Source organism: Aquarana catesbeiana, linkage group LG03 (assembly GCF_042186555.1).
Source record: "Aquarana catesbeiana isolate 2022-GZ linkage group LG03, ASM4218655v1, whole genome shotgun sequence".
NCBI lineage: Eukaryota > Metazoa > Chordata > Amphibia > Anura > Ranidae > Aquarana > Aquarana catesbeiana.
In genome coordinates this window covers 80,800,080-80,815,256 of record NC_133326.1, presented here as the reverse complement: position 1 = coordinate 80,815,256, position 15,177 = coordinate 80,800,080, and the positions used below count along the sequence as shown (strand labels likewise).

Below are 15,177 nucleotides of genomic sequence, written 5' to 3'. Positions count from 1 at the left end.
CAGCCTGTGTCCCCCAGTGTAGCCTGTGTCCCCCAATGTAGCCTGTGTCCCCCAATGTAGCCTGTGTCCCCCAATGCAGCCTGTGTCCCCCAATGCAGCCTGTGTCCCCCAATGCAGCCTGTGTCCCCCAGTGTAGCCTGTGTCCCCAATGTAGCCTGTGTCCACCAATGCAGCTGTGTCCCCAATGTAGCCTACCTGTGCAGGGGAAGAGAGAGGAGAGCAGCCGCCTGGATGATCAGAGCACCAGGAACACAACAGCTTTCATTTCAATAGCCATGTATGCGCTGTCACATACAGCCCCTCCCCCTTGTCCAAGGAACTTTGATAGACAGATCACCCATCCAGTCCTGGGTCAGGTGATCTGTCTATCAAATATCTTTGGACAAGGGGGAGGGGCTGTATGTGACAGCGTGCGGCAGGAAATACACAGCTATTGAAATGAAAGCTGTTGTGTTCCCGGCGTTCTCATCATCTGGGCGGCCGCTCTCCTATCTCTTCCCCTCCGATCGCTGGGAGAGCGGCTCCCATACAACTCGCCCCCCTCCCAGGCAGCCTTTCCTCGCCAGCCCTCAAAATCCACTCGCAAAATGCGAGTAGGCGAGTGGAATTTTTGAGGGCTGCCACAATATACTAGTATGCATCACATACTGTACAAGTACATTATGTGAAATTTACCTGAAAACGAAGCATTCCAGCGGTGCGCTGTCCATCTTCACCCGGTCTTCCTTCCGGGTCCATGGACTCCGACTGTGTGACTGGCCGGAGTTGCAACTACGTCACTCCCGTGCATGCACGGGGGAGGTGTTGTTTACGGCACAGGACAGCCTGGGTGGCCGTTCCTGCAGAGCGCATGCGCCGGTGATGTCACCGGCTGTATATACAGTAAATATCTCCTAAACGGCGCATGTTTAGGAGATATTTACAGTACTTATAGGTAAGCCTATAATAAGGCTTACCTATAGGTACAAGTCAGAGATGGGAGTTTACTCCCACTTTAAAGGCTAATTCCACCTTTTGAGTCATGTTTCATGTTACCCATATTTAGGGTGTTACATGACACATGGTAAAATTTCCCAACCCCCCACTCCCAAATCACTCCTATTTGCCCCATTGCAGGGTGATTTTCTTACTGGCCTCTGTCCAGTATTGATGTATTGATTTTGTAGCTGTTTTATGTGTTTCTGCCTGCACAGCTGTGTCATACAGTTACAGAATTCTGTACCACTGCAGAGGAACTCCTAGTTCACAATGAGGCACAAGTGCAGTGGTACTACAGTAATTGTAGTCCATTGTTTACTTCCTCCAGCCACATAAGTGAAGGTCTGTATGTTGTGTATACATATTTGCCATTTACCAACACTTTTAGCCTTGATGGCTGCTCATGTGCACTCCATAATCACAAGCCATGCTGATACTTATAGTGGTTGTAACCCTAAAAAAAAAATGCTCCTATTCTTTTAAAGCATGATCAGTAGCATAGTGATATGGCAGTGTAATTTGTCCCTTTCTTTGATCTAAAATACCTAACTGATCCTGCCTGTTCCTGTGTCCCCCAGTGTGTGCTGACCACTGTAATCATGGCTGCTGATCCAAGATATCGTGGTCAGTTTACATGCCTCTGTCATCCCACTGTGTATACACAGTCTCTCCCTCTCCCCCTCCCTCCCTGCCTGTCATTTCCTAGTCTGTGTGTGAGAGCCAATCTCCTCCCCGCCCCTCCCCTCTCCTCCTGCCTCTATTCCGATATAATTCATAACACAATTACTGTTTTAGCAAGATATTCAGTACAGTATGTCAGTTTAAAAGAAAATTATAATCCTAAATACCTTTTTGCACAACTTCTCTCTGTGATCACATGACCTCCCTCTGCTGGCTGGCTGACATTAGTGGGGAATCTCAGCCCCTCCCACTGCTCTTCTTAGATAGAGGAAGGAGAGCAGAGGGAGATCACGTGACTGCAGAGAGGAGCTGTGCAAAAAGGTATTGAGGACTAGAATTGAAAAGAAACACACACTGCACTTTATATCTTGCTAAAACAGAGAGGATACAAGTAATTGTGTTATGCGACTTTACAACCTCTTTAAGCTGGCCATAGATGGATCAAATCTCGGTTGGTTCAGTAAGGACAGGCCCAGATTTAATCCATGTATGGGCAGTCGATCCAGTCTGCCTGATTTTGTACATGTGATTACTGCTGTGGGCTGTAGCAGCTAGCAATAAATATTGTGTTCTGCCGGCTGGAACGGCTCCCAGCTGGCAGAAAACAATTGCTCCATGGGAGAGATTACCCCATTAACACTAATTGTGTTGATGGGGGGATTGTGTGATGTTCTTTCCTTCCATCTGTGGAAAATAAGATCAAATCCTCTATGGCCTGCCTTAGGTTACAGTATGTCAGCTGGTTAACAATAAGCATTCAAAAATGCAGCAGGTGCATATCATTACACTCATAGATCTTCCAGTGTATTGGAAAATATCTCTGATCAAAAGAATATTATTCTTTTAAAAAAGAAATGGCCCTTTTACTGTTTATGTATGCTGTTTAGTGAGTTGGGTGAAAATATCATGGTGGGCTCAGCAGTTCACCAATCAAATATTACATCCTAGCTTGTCTCTGTATTTGGTATTACTAACCACAAAATCCAAACATCGGGTTCAAGAGAAAAGTTTATTAAAAGAACTTTACGTATTTGCAGTATACATGTGAGCTAGATATAGTCAATTATTATTAGGCAGTATGAAGTGGTATGGGGTTGTATGTGTTTTGCACATATGATCTCCTAAATTATGAAATGAAAAAAAAAAATGAAAAAAAAAATTCTTACTACTTAAAGCAGTTGTATACCCTCGCAAATTATTATTTTTTAAAAAAAACCTGTAAGGCAAAAGGCATAATGAGCTAGTATGCACTGCATACTAGCTCATTATGAAATACTTACCTTAGAACGAGGCATCGGCAGCTGATCCCGGTCACCGCCGAAGGAGCTGACATTTCCCCTTGGCGTGTCTTCCGGGTTCGTGGCTCGGGCCCCTCACATCACTCCCACGCATGCGTGCGGGAGACTTCTCTCCGGCAAGGTTTTGCAGCATCTGCCGTATCTTCACAGCGCGTGCGCCAATGATGTCAGAGAAGTGAATATCTCTTAAACCGTACAGGTTTAGGAGATATTCATTTTACCTGTAGGTAAAAATGTACAAAAAGGGTATACAATAGGGATGAGCCGAACACCCCCCGGTTCGGTTCGCACCAGAACCCGCGAACGGACCGAAAGTTCGCACGAACGTTAGAACCCCATTGACGTCTATGGGACTCGAACGTTCGAAATCAAAAGTGCTCATTTTAAAGGCTAATTTGCATGGTATTGTCCTAAAAAGGGTTTGGGGACCCGGGTCCTACCCCAGGGGACATGTATCAATGCAAAAAAAACTTTTAAAAACGGCCGTTTTTTCGGGAGCAGTGATTTTAATGATGCTTAAAGTAAAAAAAAAAAAGTGAAATATTCCTTTAAATATCGTACCTGGGGGGTGTCTATAGTATGCCTGTAAAGTGACGCGTGTTTCCCATGTTTAGAACAGTCCCTGCACCAAATGTCATTTTTAAAGGAAAAAATCTCATTTAAAACTGCTTGCGGGTTTAATGTCATGTCGGGTCATGGCAATATGGATGAAAATCAGTGAGACAAACGGCATGGGTACCCCCCAGTCCATTACCAGTCCCTTTGGGTCTTGTATGGATATTAAGGGGAACCCCGCACCCAAATTAAAATAAGGAAAGGTGTGGGGCCACCAGGCCCTATATACTCTGAACAGCAGTATACAGGCGGTGCAAACAAGACAGGGACTGTAGGTTTGTTGTTAAGTAGAATCTGTTTGTAATTTTGAACATTTTTAACGTGTTTAGCTCCAGCCAAAAAATCTTTTCTAAGCTTTTTGGAAAACATAGGGAAGGGTTATCACCCCTGTGACATTTGTTTTGCTGTCTTTCCTCCTCTTCAGAAGATTTCACCTCACTTTTTTGTCCCAATGAAAAATGTTTTTTGAAAATTTGGGTTTTTTTGTGGAACAAGGATTGGAAAGCATCAGTGGAAAGGAGAACTTGTTTTCCCATATTAACTCTTACAGGAGAGAATTTCCCTTCCTAGGGGTAGATTTCATCTCACTTCCTGTTGTCTCCTTCCGTTTGCAAGTAGGAGTCGTTTGTAAGTTAGATGTTTGAAAGTAGGGTCCTGCCCTATATACTCAGCAGAAATTTGGGCCTTAGGTGTTGCTGTGGCCACAACACTGTAAGCCCTCACAGGGCCCTGCTGTGAAATATTAGATCAAGAATTGTAATTACATGCCCCTGTTGAACAGCAGCTGAAAAATTAGGCCTTAGGCACTGGTGCTGGTGCCACAACACTGCAACCCCTCACAGACACTCTAGTTGGAACGCAGGAACGAGCCCTGCTGCAAATTATTGCTTCAAAAATTGTAATTACACGCCCCTGTTAGACAGGGGCAGAAAAATTGGGCCTTAGGCACTGGTGCTGGTGCCACAACACTGCAACCCCTCACAGACACTCTAGTTGGAACGCAGGAACGAGCCCTGCTGCAAATGATTGCTTCAAAAATTGTAATTACACGCCCCTGTTAGACAGGGGCAGAAAAATTGGGCCTTAGGCACTGGTGCTGGTGCCACAACACTGCAACCCCTCACAGACACTCTAGTTGGAACGCAGGAACGAGCCCTACTGCAAAGTATTGCATCAAAAATTGTAATTACACGCCCCTGTTAGACAGGGGCAGAAAAATTGGGCCTTAGGCACTGGTGCTGGTGCCACAACACTGCAACCCCTCACAGACACTCTAGTTGGAACGCAGGAACGAGCCCTGCTGCAAAGTATTGCATCAAAAATTGTAATTACACGCCCCTGTTAGACAGGGGCAGAAAAATTGGGCCCTAGGCACTGGTGCTGGTGCCACAACACTGCAACCCCTCACAGACACTCTAGTTGGAATGCAGGAACGAGCCCTGCTGCAAAGTATTACATCAAAAATTGTAATTACACGCCCCTGTTAAACAGGGGCTGAAAAATTGTGCCTTAGGCACTGGTGGTGGCGCCCAGAACCAAAAATGTTCTTACAAGCTATCAGCGTGATGATTGAGGAGGAAGAGGATAATTACTCAGGGATAGTCACTCAGCATCAGCATAGGCAGTCTTTGAAGGGATCTGAGATTTCAAAAAAAATTATTCGGTTACATCAGCATCAGGTGCTTGGTAGCTGGTGGTGATCCAAGACTCATTCATTTTTATGAAGGTCAGCCGATCGACCGAGTCGGTGGACAGACGCACCCTGTGATCGGTTACCACGCCTCCAGCAGCACTGAATGTGCGTTCCGAAAGAACGCTGGATGCAGGACAGGCCAGTAGCTCAATTGCATACTGTGCAAGCTCTGGCCAGTGATCCATCCTCAAGACCCAGTAACCCAGAGGATTTTCGGTGGGAAAGGTGTCCAAGTCTGATCTTGCCCCTAGGTATTCCTGCACCATGTAAAACAGACGCTGGCGATGGTTGCTGGAACCGATCATACCTTGGGGCTGCGGACCAAAAAATTGTCTGAACGCATCGGTCAGACGGCCACCTTCTCCACCGCTCCTTCTTTGACTGACCGAAGCCTCAGCAACACGTTGTCCAGAAACAGGAGTTTGTAACCTCCCAGTCTCTGGGAACGCGTTGCACAGACCTTTCTGCAAGGCCTCCCGAAGATGTTTCATCCTCTGCTCCCTCTGCGATGGCAAGATAAGGTCCGCAACCTTACCCTTGTAACGTGGATCAAGGAGGGTTGCCAGCCAGTATTGGTCCTTCTCCTTGATACCACGAATACGAGGATCCTTACGCAGGCTTTGCAGGATCAGGGAGGCCATGCAGCGTAGGTTTGCTGAGGCATTCGGTCCGGAGTCCTCTGGGTCACTAAGAACGACATGGTCCGCAGCCACCTCCTCCCAGCCACGTACAAGTCCATGTGTTTCTTGGGACTGATCCCTTAAAGACTGCTGCTGATGCTGAGTGCCAGGCTCCACCTCCATACTGACACAATCTTCCTCCTCCTCCTCTTCCTCCTCGTCCTCTTCCTGTGTGATCGGCGGGCACGCAGGAACACTGTCTGGATAAAGGGGGCCTTGAGAGCTAAGGAAGTCCTCCTCTTCCTGCCTCTGTTCTGCCTCAAGTGCCCTGTCCATTATTCCACGCAGCGTGTGCTCCAACAGGTGGACAAGGGGGACAGTGTCACTGATGCATGCACTGTCACTGCTCACCATCCTCGTGGCCTCCTCGAATGGTGACAGGACAGTGCATGCATCCCTGATCATGGCCCACTGGCGTGGGGAAAAAAAACCAAGCTCCCCTGACCCTGTCCTGGTGCCATAGTCGCACAGGTACTCATTGATGGCCCTCTGCTGCGTGTGCAGCCGCTGCAGCATGGCCAACGTTGAGTTCCACCTGGTGGGCATGTCACAGATTAGGCGGTTCTTGGGCAGGTTAAACTCCTTTTGGAGGTCCGTCAGCCGAGCACTGGCATTATATGACCGGCGGAAATGCACACAGACTTTCCTGGCCTGCCTCAGGACATCCTGTAAGCCCGGGTACCTGCCCAAGAACCGCTGCACCACCAAGTTAAGGACGTGAGCCAAACAGGGCACATGGGTCATTTGTCCCTGTCGGAGGGCAGAGAGGAGGTTGGTGCCATTGTCGCAAACCACCATTCCTGCCTTAAGTTGGCGTGGCGTCAACCACCTCTGAACCTGCCCCTGCAGAGCTGACAGAACCTCTGCCCCAGTGTGGCTCCTGTCCCCCAAGCACACCAGCTCAAGCACCGCATGGCATCTTTTGGCCTGCGTACTTGCGTAGCCCCTTGAACGCCTACGGAGCACCGCTGGTTCCGAGGAAGAGGCCATGGAGGAAGAAGAAGAGGAGGGGGTGGAGGAGAGAGGTGTGTCACAATCAGCATTTTGGAGGCGTGGTGGCGGAACAACCTCCAACACTACTGCACCTTGTCCTGCATCCTTCCCAGCTGCCAGCAGAGTCACCCAATGCGCCGTGAAACTTAGGTAACGTCCCTGTCCATGCCTGCTGGACCATGAGTCAGCGGTAATATGCACCTTACCGCTGACCGCCCTGTCCAGCGAGGCATGGACATTGCCTTCCACATGCCGGTAGAGAGCCGGAATCGCCTTCCGTGAGAAAAAGTGGCGTTTGGGTACCTGCCACTGAGGAACCGCACATTCCACAAACTCACGGAAGGGGGCAGAGTCTACCAACTGAAAAGGCAGCAGTTGAAGTGCTAGCAATTTTGCCAAGCTAGCATTCAACCGCTGGGCATGTGGATGGCTGGGAGCAAACTTCTTTCGGCGGTGCAGCAGCTGGGGCAGGGAAATTTGCCTGGTACAATCTGACGTCGGTGTACCAAAAGCAGATTGCCCACAAGTACTTGGCTGTGACACACCTAATTCTACACCTTCATTCCTCTCACTGTAGGTCTCAGAGAGGACTGAAGGTCTAGTGGGGTTGGAAATCTCAGCTGATGAGGAGCAAGGAGAGATCCTCTTTGTTCTTTGGTGTGGGTCTTTTAGATACGCTTGCCAACGAACTGCATGGCAGGTCAACATATGTCTGGTCAAGCATGTGGTACCCAAGCGGGAGATATTTTGGCCACGCGAGATACGCTTGAGACATATGTTGCAAATAGCAGCGGTGCGATCTGATGCACTCGTCTCAAAAAAGGCCCACACCAAAGAACTTTTTGAATAACGCGCAGAGACTGCAGCGCCCTGCACATGTGGAGCTTTGGGGTGTGATGCAGTCAATGTGCTGCCCTTAGGCTGGCCCCTGGAGGGCATCCTGCCTCGTTGGTGATGTGCTGCCGCCTCCTCCTCCTCCTCCTCCTCCTCCTCCTCCTCCTCCTCCTCCTCCTCTCTCCTATCAGGCACCCACGTTGAGTCAGTGACCTCATCATCCCCTCCCTCCTCATCACTGGAGCAAACCTGGCAGTATGCTGCAGCAGGGGGAGCATGACTGCCAGATTGCTGTCCTTCTTGGGCACCCCCTCTGTCCGCGCTCATGTTACTGCCTTCATCGAGCTCAGTATCGTCATCAGAGCCTTCCAAACGCTGGGCATCCTCCTGGAGCATGTACCCAACACTGTGGTCAAACAGTTCGAGGGAATCCTCATGAGGACATGGTGGAGCTAGGGAAGGAGTCACTGATGACATTGAGCTGAGGGAAGAGGCCGCTGCTTTGCCAGACAAAGCACCCTGGGCATGGGTGAGAGAGGATGAGGAGGATGAGGACGGCTTGGTCATCCACTCGACCAAGTCTTCCGCATGTTGCGGCTCAACATGGCCAGCTGCCGAAAAAAAGGCCAAGCGTGTCCCATGGCCACGTGCTGATGAGGATGCACCGTCTCCACGACCAGCACTAGACACAGAGCCTGCTTGCCCTCTCTTATTGGCTTGTGACTGTCTGCCTCTCCTTCTTGGCCTTCCAGACATACTAATGGCCTGTAGCTGCACTAAGCTGGGATAGAACACCTGTAATTTTCTTCAAGTAGCTTTATATACTGTAACCAGACAAGCCTGCCTGTCAGTAGGAAGATAACAGGAACGGATCTAGCTGAACACTGTGAGCAGGACGCACTGTACTAAATGTAAATAGTCTAGCTGCCTGACCGTGGTACTAATAGGATCAAATAGAACACCTGTAATTTTCTTCAGGTAGCTTTATATACTGTAACCAGACAAGCCTGCCTGTCAGTAGGAAGATAACAGGAACGGATCTAGCTGTACACTGTGAGCAGGACGCACTGTACTAAATGTAAATAGTCTAGCTGCCTGACCGTGGTACTAATAGGATCAAATAGAACACCTGTAATTTTCTTCAGGTAGCTTTATATACTGTAACCAGACAAGCCTGCCTGTCAGTAGGAAGATAACAGGAACGGATCTAGCTGTACACTGTGAGCAGGACGCACTGTACTAAATGTAAATAGTCTAGCTGCCTGACCGTGGTACTAATAGGATCAAATAGAACACCTGTAATTTTCTTCAGGTAGCTTTATATACTGTAACCAGACAAGCCTGCCTGTCAGTAGGAAGATAACAGGAACGGATCTAGCTGAACACTGTGAGCAGGACACACTGTACTAAATGTAAATAGTCTAGCTGCCTGACCGTGGTACTAATAGGATCAAATAGAACACCTGTAATTTTCTTCAGGTAGCTTTATATACTGTAACCAGACAAGCCTGCCGGTCAGTAGGAATTTAACAGGAACGGATCTAGCTGAACACTGTGAGCAGGACGCACTGCACTAAATGTAAATAGCAGGAACGGATCTAGCTGAACACTGTGAGCAGGACGCACTGCACTAAATGTAAATAGTCTAGAAGATAACAGGAACGGATCTAGCTGAACACTGTGAGCAGGACGCACTGCATTAAATGTAAATAGTCTAGATAGAAGATAACAGGAACGGATCTAGCTAAACTGAATACAGTGTATATATATATATGCAACACCTGGGATGCATATATATACACAATACACTGTAAGTGCAGCTAACTGACTGACTGTTCTGCCTAATCTATCTAACTCAAATCAAATGACACTGTCTCTCTCTCTCTCTATCTCTCAGCACACCGGAACACACACTACACAGGGCCGCCGTGCAGGCGGCCTTATATAGTGTGGGGTGTGTACTAAATGCCCTGAGCCGTAATTGGCCAAAGCCACCCTGGCTTTGGCCAATTACAGCTCTCTCTACTGACAGCGCTGTGATTGGCCAAGCATGCGGGTCATAGTGCATGCTTGGCCAATCATCAGCCAGCAATGCACTGCGATGCCGCAGTGAATTATGGGCCGTGACGCGCCACACGAATTTAGCGCGAACGGCCCATAACGTTCGCAATTCGGCGAACGATCGAACAGCCGATGTTCGAGTCGAACATGGGTTCGACTCGAACACGAAGCTCATCCCTAGTATACAACCACTTTAAAGCATTTGTTACCCCAACACTTCATATTCTTGATATGTGCCTGCTGTACCACATATTTGTGTATTGTGTATTTATCTTGTTCTCTTTTTAGTTGTTTTCTTTATGTGAAATCCCTGGTGTTCCTGCTAGTCCCCTTGCTTTCCTATTAAAAACTGACCACACTAAGCAGGGCAGCACACTGTGGTTGGTTTTCTGGCTATTCTGGCAACTCTCCACTCTCCTACAATGATCAGACTTGTCCTGACACGCCCTCCACTGCACAGCCATTCACTGGGAAGCTCAGTGTGCTCCAGCTCTTATGCAGCTGAGAATAGATTGAATGTGATCAGAGGGAATGTGATGCTGTAAAATGCATCAAAAATACACCGGAACACACCTAAACGCACCAAAAGCGCACTGGAACACACTTGTCCTTATGTAAGGTTAACAAAAAAGAGGAGGAGAAAAGGCACTGGACTGCATCAAAAATTCCCCAAAAATGCATCAAAAATGTGTCAAAAACGTGCATGCAGAAAAGCATCTGAAACCTATCCGGACTGTATTTCTATGTGTGAACTGGTCCTGAATAAGGACATGTGTAGTGCATTTTTGGTGCGTTCCAGTGCGTTTTTGATACATTTTACATTGTTCCAGTACGATCCAGTGCAGGAAAAATGCAGCATGTTCTACCTTTTTTCTGGAACTGCAAGCACTGGTGTTAACTATGACATTGCAAACCATGTAACCTACTTTCCATGAGTTTTGATGCAGAAAAAAAATGCACTGGACTGTATGTGGTGTGAACTGGCCCTTAAGAAAAAAGAGGGGGAAAAATGCATCAAACTGCATCAAAAATGCACCAAAAACTCATCAAAAATGCACTGGAATGCATTGAAAACGCATAAAGAACACGCATCCAGACTGCGTTTCTATGGTGTGATCTGGCCCTAAAACGTTTGCTTTAGATACACTTTAACTTTTTTTTGGTGAACTTGCTTTTTACTATTGTATTTTAATTAAAGTGTCCCCTTTGTTGTTTAGGTCTATGATTACTGTGACTTCTCCATGCTTTGCAGTGATGATTGCAAGGATAGTCAGAGGTTTGCTGGAGGCGAGTTCTTGGCTACTAACAGACTTATCATCTGGACCCAGGATGGGCACAGCTACATCTACCAGCTGCTGAACAGGTGGGCCCACATAGGACTGGCATATGATAAGTCCAGGTACAAAGTAAGCTGTTTGTAAGTGCATTGTAGAAAATCCCTGCTTGTCACACTTGATCAAAACCCAGAACAAAACCCTTTGACATTAGAACATTTGGCTTGAGTTTGGCACAAGTCCTCCGTCTTTATGTGAAGCAGCAGGAGATGAAGAAATAAGATTACCCAAGTAGAACTTGATTGGGCAGATGGTGCTGTGATTTCCAGGAACAAAAAAGTCATGAATTACCATCTTAGCAACTTTTCTTTCAGTGCTAAGAATTGAACCCAGTCAATCACCTTTTGTTTGATGACACTTTAATGCCTTGTGTCGTTTTCTTTACGCAGTGGCCTTTCCAAAAGTTTATGTCCGGGAGAAGAAGGATTACTGAAAGAAACAATAACCCCTCACTTACTCTGCTCCACAAGTGTCATGGAAAAGGTACATTAATGACATCATAATGAAAAATATAATGCGTTGTCAGCAGAGTCATCGGTCAAGCAGTTTGTTAATCCAGTTTGGGTACAAAACCCAAGAACTATAATCTAAACTATAAATGGACCATACCAATTCAATATATATTATGTAGAGTTAAACAGCAAAATACATTTATTGTTGGAGTTGCTCCAACACCCCTTCGTGCCTAAGGGTAAAAGAAATGTTAATGCCTGTGCACAATTTTACAACTTTGACATGCATTAGTAAAAACCGTACATATTAACTTCTTTGTGCATCCAGGTGGATTATACCACGTATTTTTCAGGACAAATTCGGCTTTCATTTGGAAGTAAATGGTAATGGATATCTCCTGATAGGAAAAGGAAAACTGGCCTAAAATTTTAATTTAGCTGTATTTAAATTTTCCTGCTACTGGCGATCGCAGCGATACCACATATGTGTATGTTTGTTGTTGTATGTCCCCGTAGTACAGCCCAGAAACAATAGTGTGCATTTTGCCTTTTTTTTTTTTTTAATCCTACCTAAAACACACTGACATTTAAAAAAAAAAATGCTGCCCCTCCAAAAAAAAAAATACTGACCTTGACCTTTGACCCTGACCTTGACCCAAACACTAACCCTGGCATTGACCTAGATCAAACTTTGATCTAGGGGTTTTCTTTGTATTTTTTGCATTTTATTATTATTATTATTATTATTATTATTATTTTTTATTATTATTTTATTTTATTTTTTTACACAGTTTTTCTCCCTGCAAGTAGAGAGAGAGAGATATGATGTATCTCTCTCTTCCATTCAGAGAAAGAACATTTTGGGGTGGGATTCACAGTGACTGTTCACTGTAATAGCCAATCAGAGGCTGTCACAGTAATCAGGTGACTTGGAATCAGGAGTTCTGGGTCCCGATCATTAGTACGGGGCCCGGGGATCTCGGTGGACCCCCTGGTCTCTGTGCTAGGAGTGCGCCATGCGGTCCACTCCCAGCACAAAGACAGATATGCAAATATGCGGCCCCTGGGAAAAAAGCCCAGTCTAGTGGGGCCGCATATTTGCGCACGCTCAGTGCCAAGGGGTTAAATCCAAAACCAAAAATGTAATATATGGCTTCTTACTATTCAATAGATGTGGTGGCTGCATGAGTTTTCTTTTTTAGGCTTTTTTCTTATTGTTTTCACCTGGTGATCTGGCCAGTAACACACCCCCGGTATTAGCGAGACACAGCTCTGGAGGAATTGGAACAGGAGGCACAGCGGGCAGCAGCATTGTTAGTCAAGGAAGGAGGGTAGTGTTAAATGTATTATCAAATTTAGTACTACTAACAAATTAAAGCCAAACTCCGATTCACACTTTATAATCAGTAAGGGCTAGTTCAGACCATAGAAACGCAGTCCTGGATGCTTTTCTACAGGTGCGTTTTTTTATGCAGTTCAGGGTATTTCCCCCCCTATTTTTTCTTAACCCTAAATAAGGACATGTGTGTTTCAGTGCGTTTTTGGTGCTTTTAGGTGCGTTTCGGTGTGTTCCAGTGCGTTTTTTATGCTTTTTACAGCGTTCCAGTACAGTCCAGTACAGGAAAAATGCAGCATGTTCTACTTTTTTTTTCTGGAACTGGAACGCACTGGAACTGCAAGCACTGGTGTGATCTATGCCGTTGGAAATCATATAACCTACTTTTCATGCATTTTTGATGCAGAAAAAAAACGCATTGGACCACATGTGGTGTAAACTGGCCCTTACAGCAAATATTTTTTTCATTTTGATATAAAAGTTTTCGGGCCAGTTCACACTACAGAAACGCAGTCCAGATGCGTTCCAGATGCTTTTTTGCATGCACATTTTCTAATGCGTTTTTGGTGCGTTTTTGATGCAGTCCAGTGGATTTTCCACACTCTTTTTTCTTCACCTTAAATACGGACATGTGTGTTCCGGTGTGTTTTTGGTGCGTTTTTGGTGTGTTCCAGTGCATTTTTTATGTGTTTTACAACGTTCCAGTACAGTCCAGTGCAGGAAAAATGCAGCATGTTCTACAGTTTTTTTCCTGGAACTGGAATGCACTGGTGTGATCTATGTCATTAGAGATCATATAACCTACTTTCCATGCATTTTTGATGCAGAAAAAAAATGCACTGGACTGCATGTGGTGTGAACTGGCCCTTACAGGAATAAATATGAGCTGATTTTATTTACCCCTGTCAGTGTTAAGTGGTTTGTCTCATCCATGTAAGCTACAATATAATAAATGTTTTGTTTTTGGTTTTAAAGTGGTTTTAAAGGCTGAAGTACATGAATACATGAAGGTAATGCAAAAGGTAATCTGCGCTTGGATAAAGATATGATTACCAATGGCTAATTACACACCACAAAAACAAATGTATACAAGAGGGTGCAGTGCTAATAAACCATTAAAAATGAGTCTCTAAATTCATAATAGTCCAAGTATAGAAATAAATAGCTTAGAATCCCCACACCAGCTTCTGTGAAAATGAATGTATATGCACACTTGACGAGTGTAGTGATTATATTTATTTCTATACTTGGACTTTTATGAATTTAGAGACTCATTTTTAATGCTTTAGTAGCTCTTTTATACATATGCATGAAGGTAACAAACCTTCTGTGTGCTGCCCCCCCCCCCTGCATTCCCCCTCTAATACTCACCTGAGCCCCCTCTCGATCCATCAATGTGCACGGGAGCCTTGGCTGTCACAGGTCTCTCTCTCCTTATTGGCTGAGATAGCAGCCAATCGCAGTCAGTGAGCCTATGAGTAGAGAGTCATGGCTCTATGTGTCTTATGATTTCAAAAAGCGGGGCTCGGGAGCGAACATGCACCAGTGCCCCCATAGCAGGCGGCTTGCTATTGGGGGCACTGGTCAAGGGTGAGGAGTCAGGAATGCCAGTGGGGGACCAGAGAAGAAGAGGATCGCTGCTGATCTGTGCAAAACCAGAGAAATAAATTTTTACACTACAAAAAGGCATGGTCATTTTATCCGCATTTTCAGATGTTTGCTTTTTTCTTACAGTTTGTTGCTTTTTTCTATAGTATACGCTAATAATTTCCCTTTGAGATTAATAAAGTATTCTGAATCTGAAGGTGGATTTTTTTCATATGCACGTGCAATGGACCTTCACCCTGTTCCAGTGATCTTCATTCTGCACCCCTGCCCAGCTCTGCACAGCCTTTCCAATGAAAATTCCCCCAACAGATCCTCCTTGCACGCACGTTGGGACCCTATTCATTCCATGGGATAAGCCATATTCCAGCCTCCATTTGGAATACGTCTCATTCATAGGAATGAAGACAGTGAAGGTCATTGGAACAGGGAGGAAAGTGAGTATTGAACATATCAGGCCAAATTTGGGGGTGGGGGGCACTTCATTAAAAAGGTTTACTAAAAATATAATCTGCATAGCAACACACATGCTCTCTGCTGATTGGAGAGTTCTAGCTCTGACTTAACCAAGGATATATCAGACCTCTGCAGAGTGACCACTGCTTCCATTGAAATAG

The 15,177-nt window shown here is 45.8% G+C and overlaps 1 protein-coding gene across 5 annotated transcripts in view; it reads left to right on the top strand.

Moving 5' to 3' along the window:
- WDR72 (WD repeat domain 72) overlaps positions 1-15,177 on the top strand; it is a 501,920-nt gene that overhangs the window by 139,879 nt on the left and 346,864 nt on the right. For all 5 annotated transcript variants that reach the window (XM_073618748.1, XM_073618747.1, XM_073618749.1 and 2 more), the window contains 2 exons: positions 11,051-11,196; positions 11,557-11,650. In XM_073618748.1, the coding sequence (XP_073474849.1) occupies positions 11,051-11,196; positions 11,557-11,650 (240 nt within the window). The remainder of the gene's footprint in view (positions 1-11,050; positions 11,197-11,556; positions 11,651-15,177) is intronic.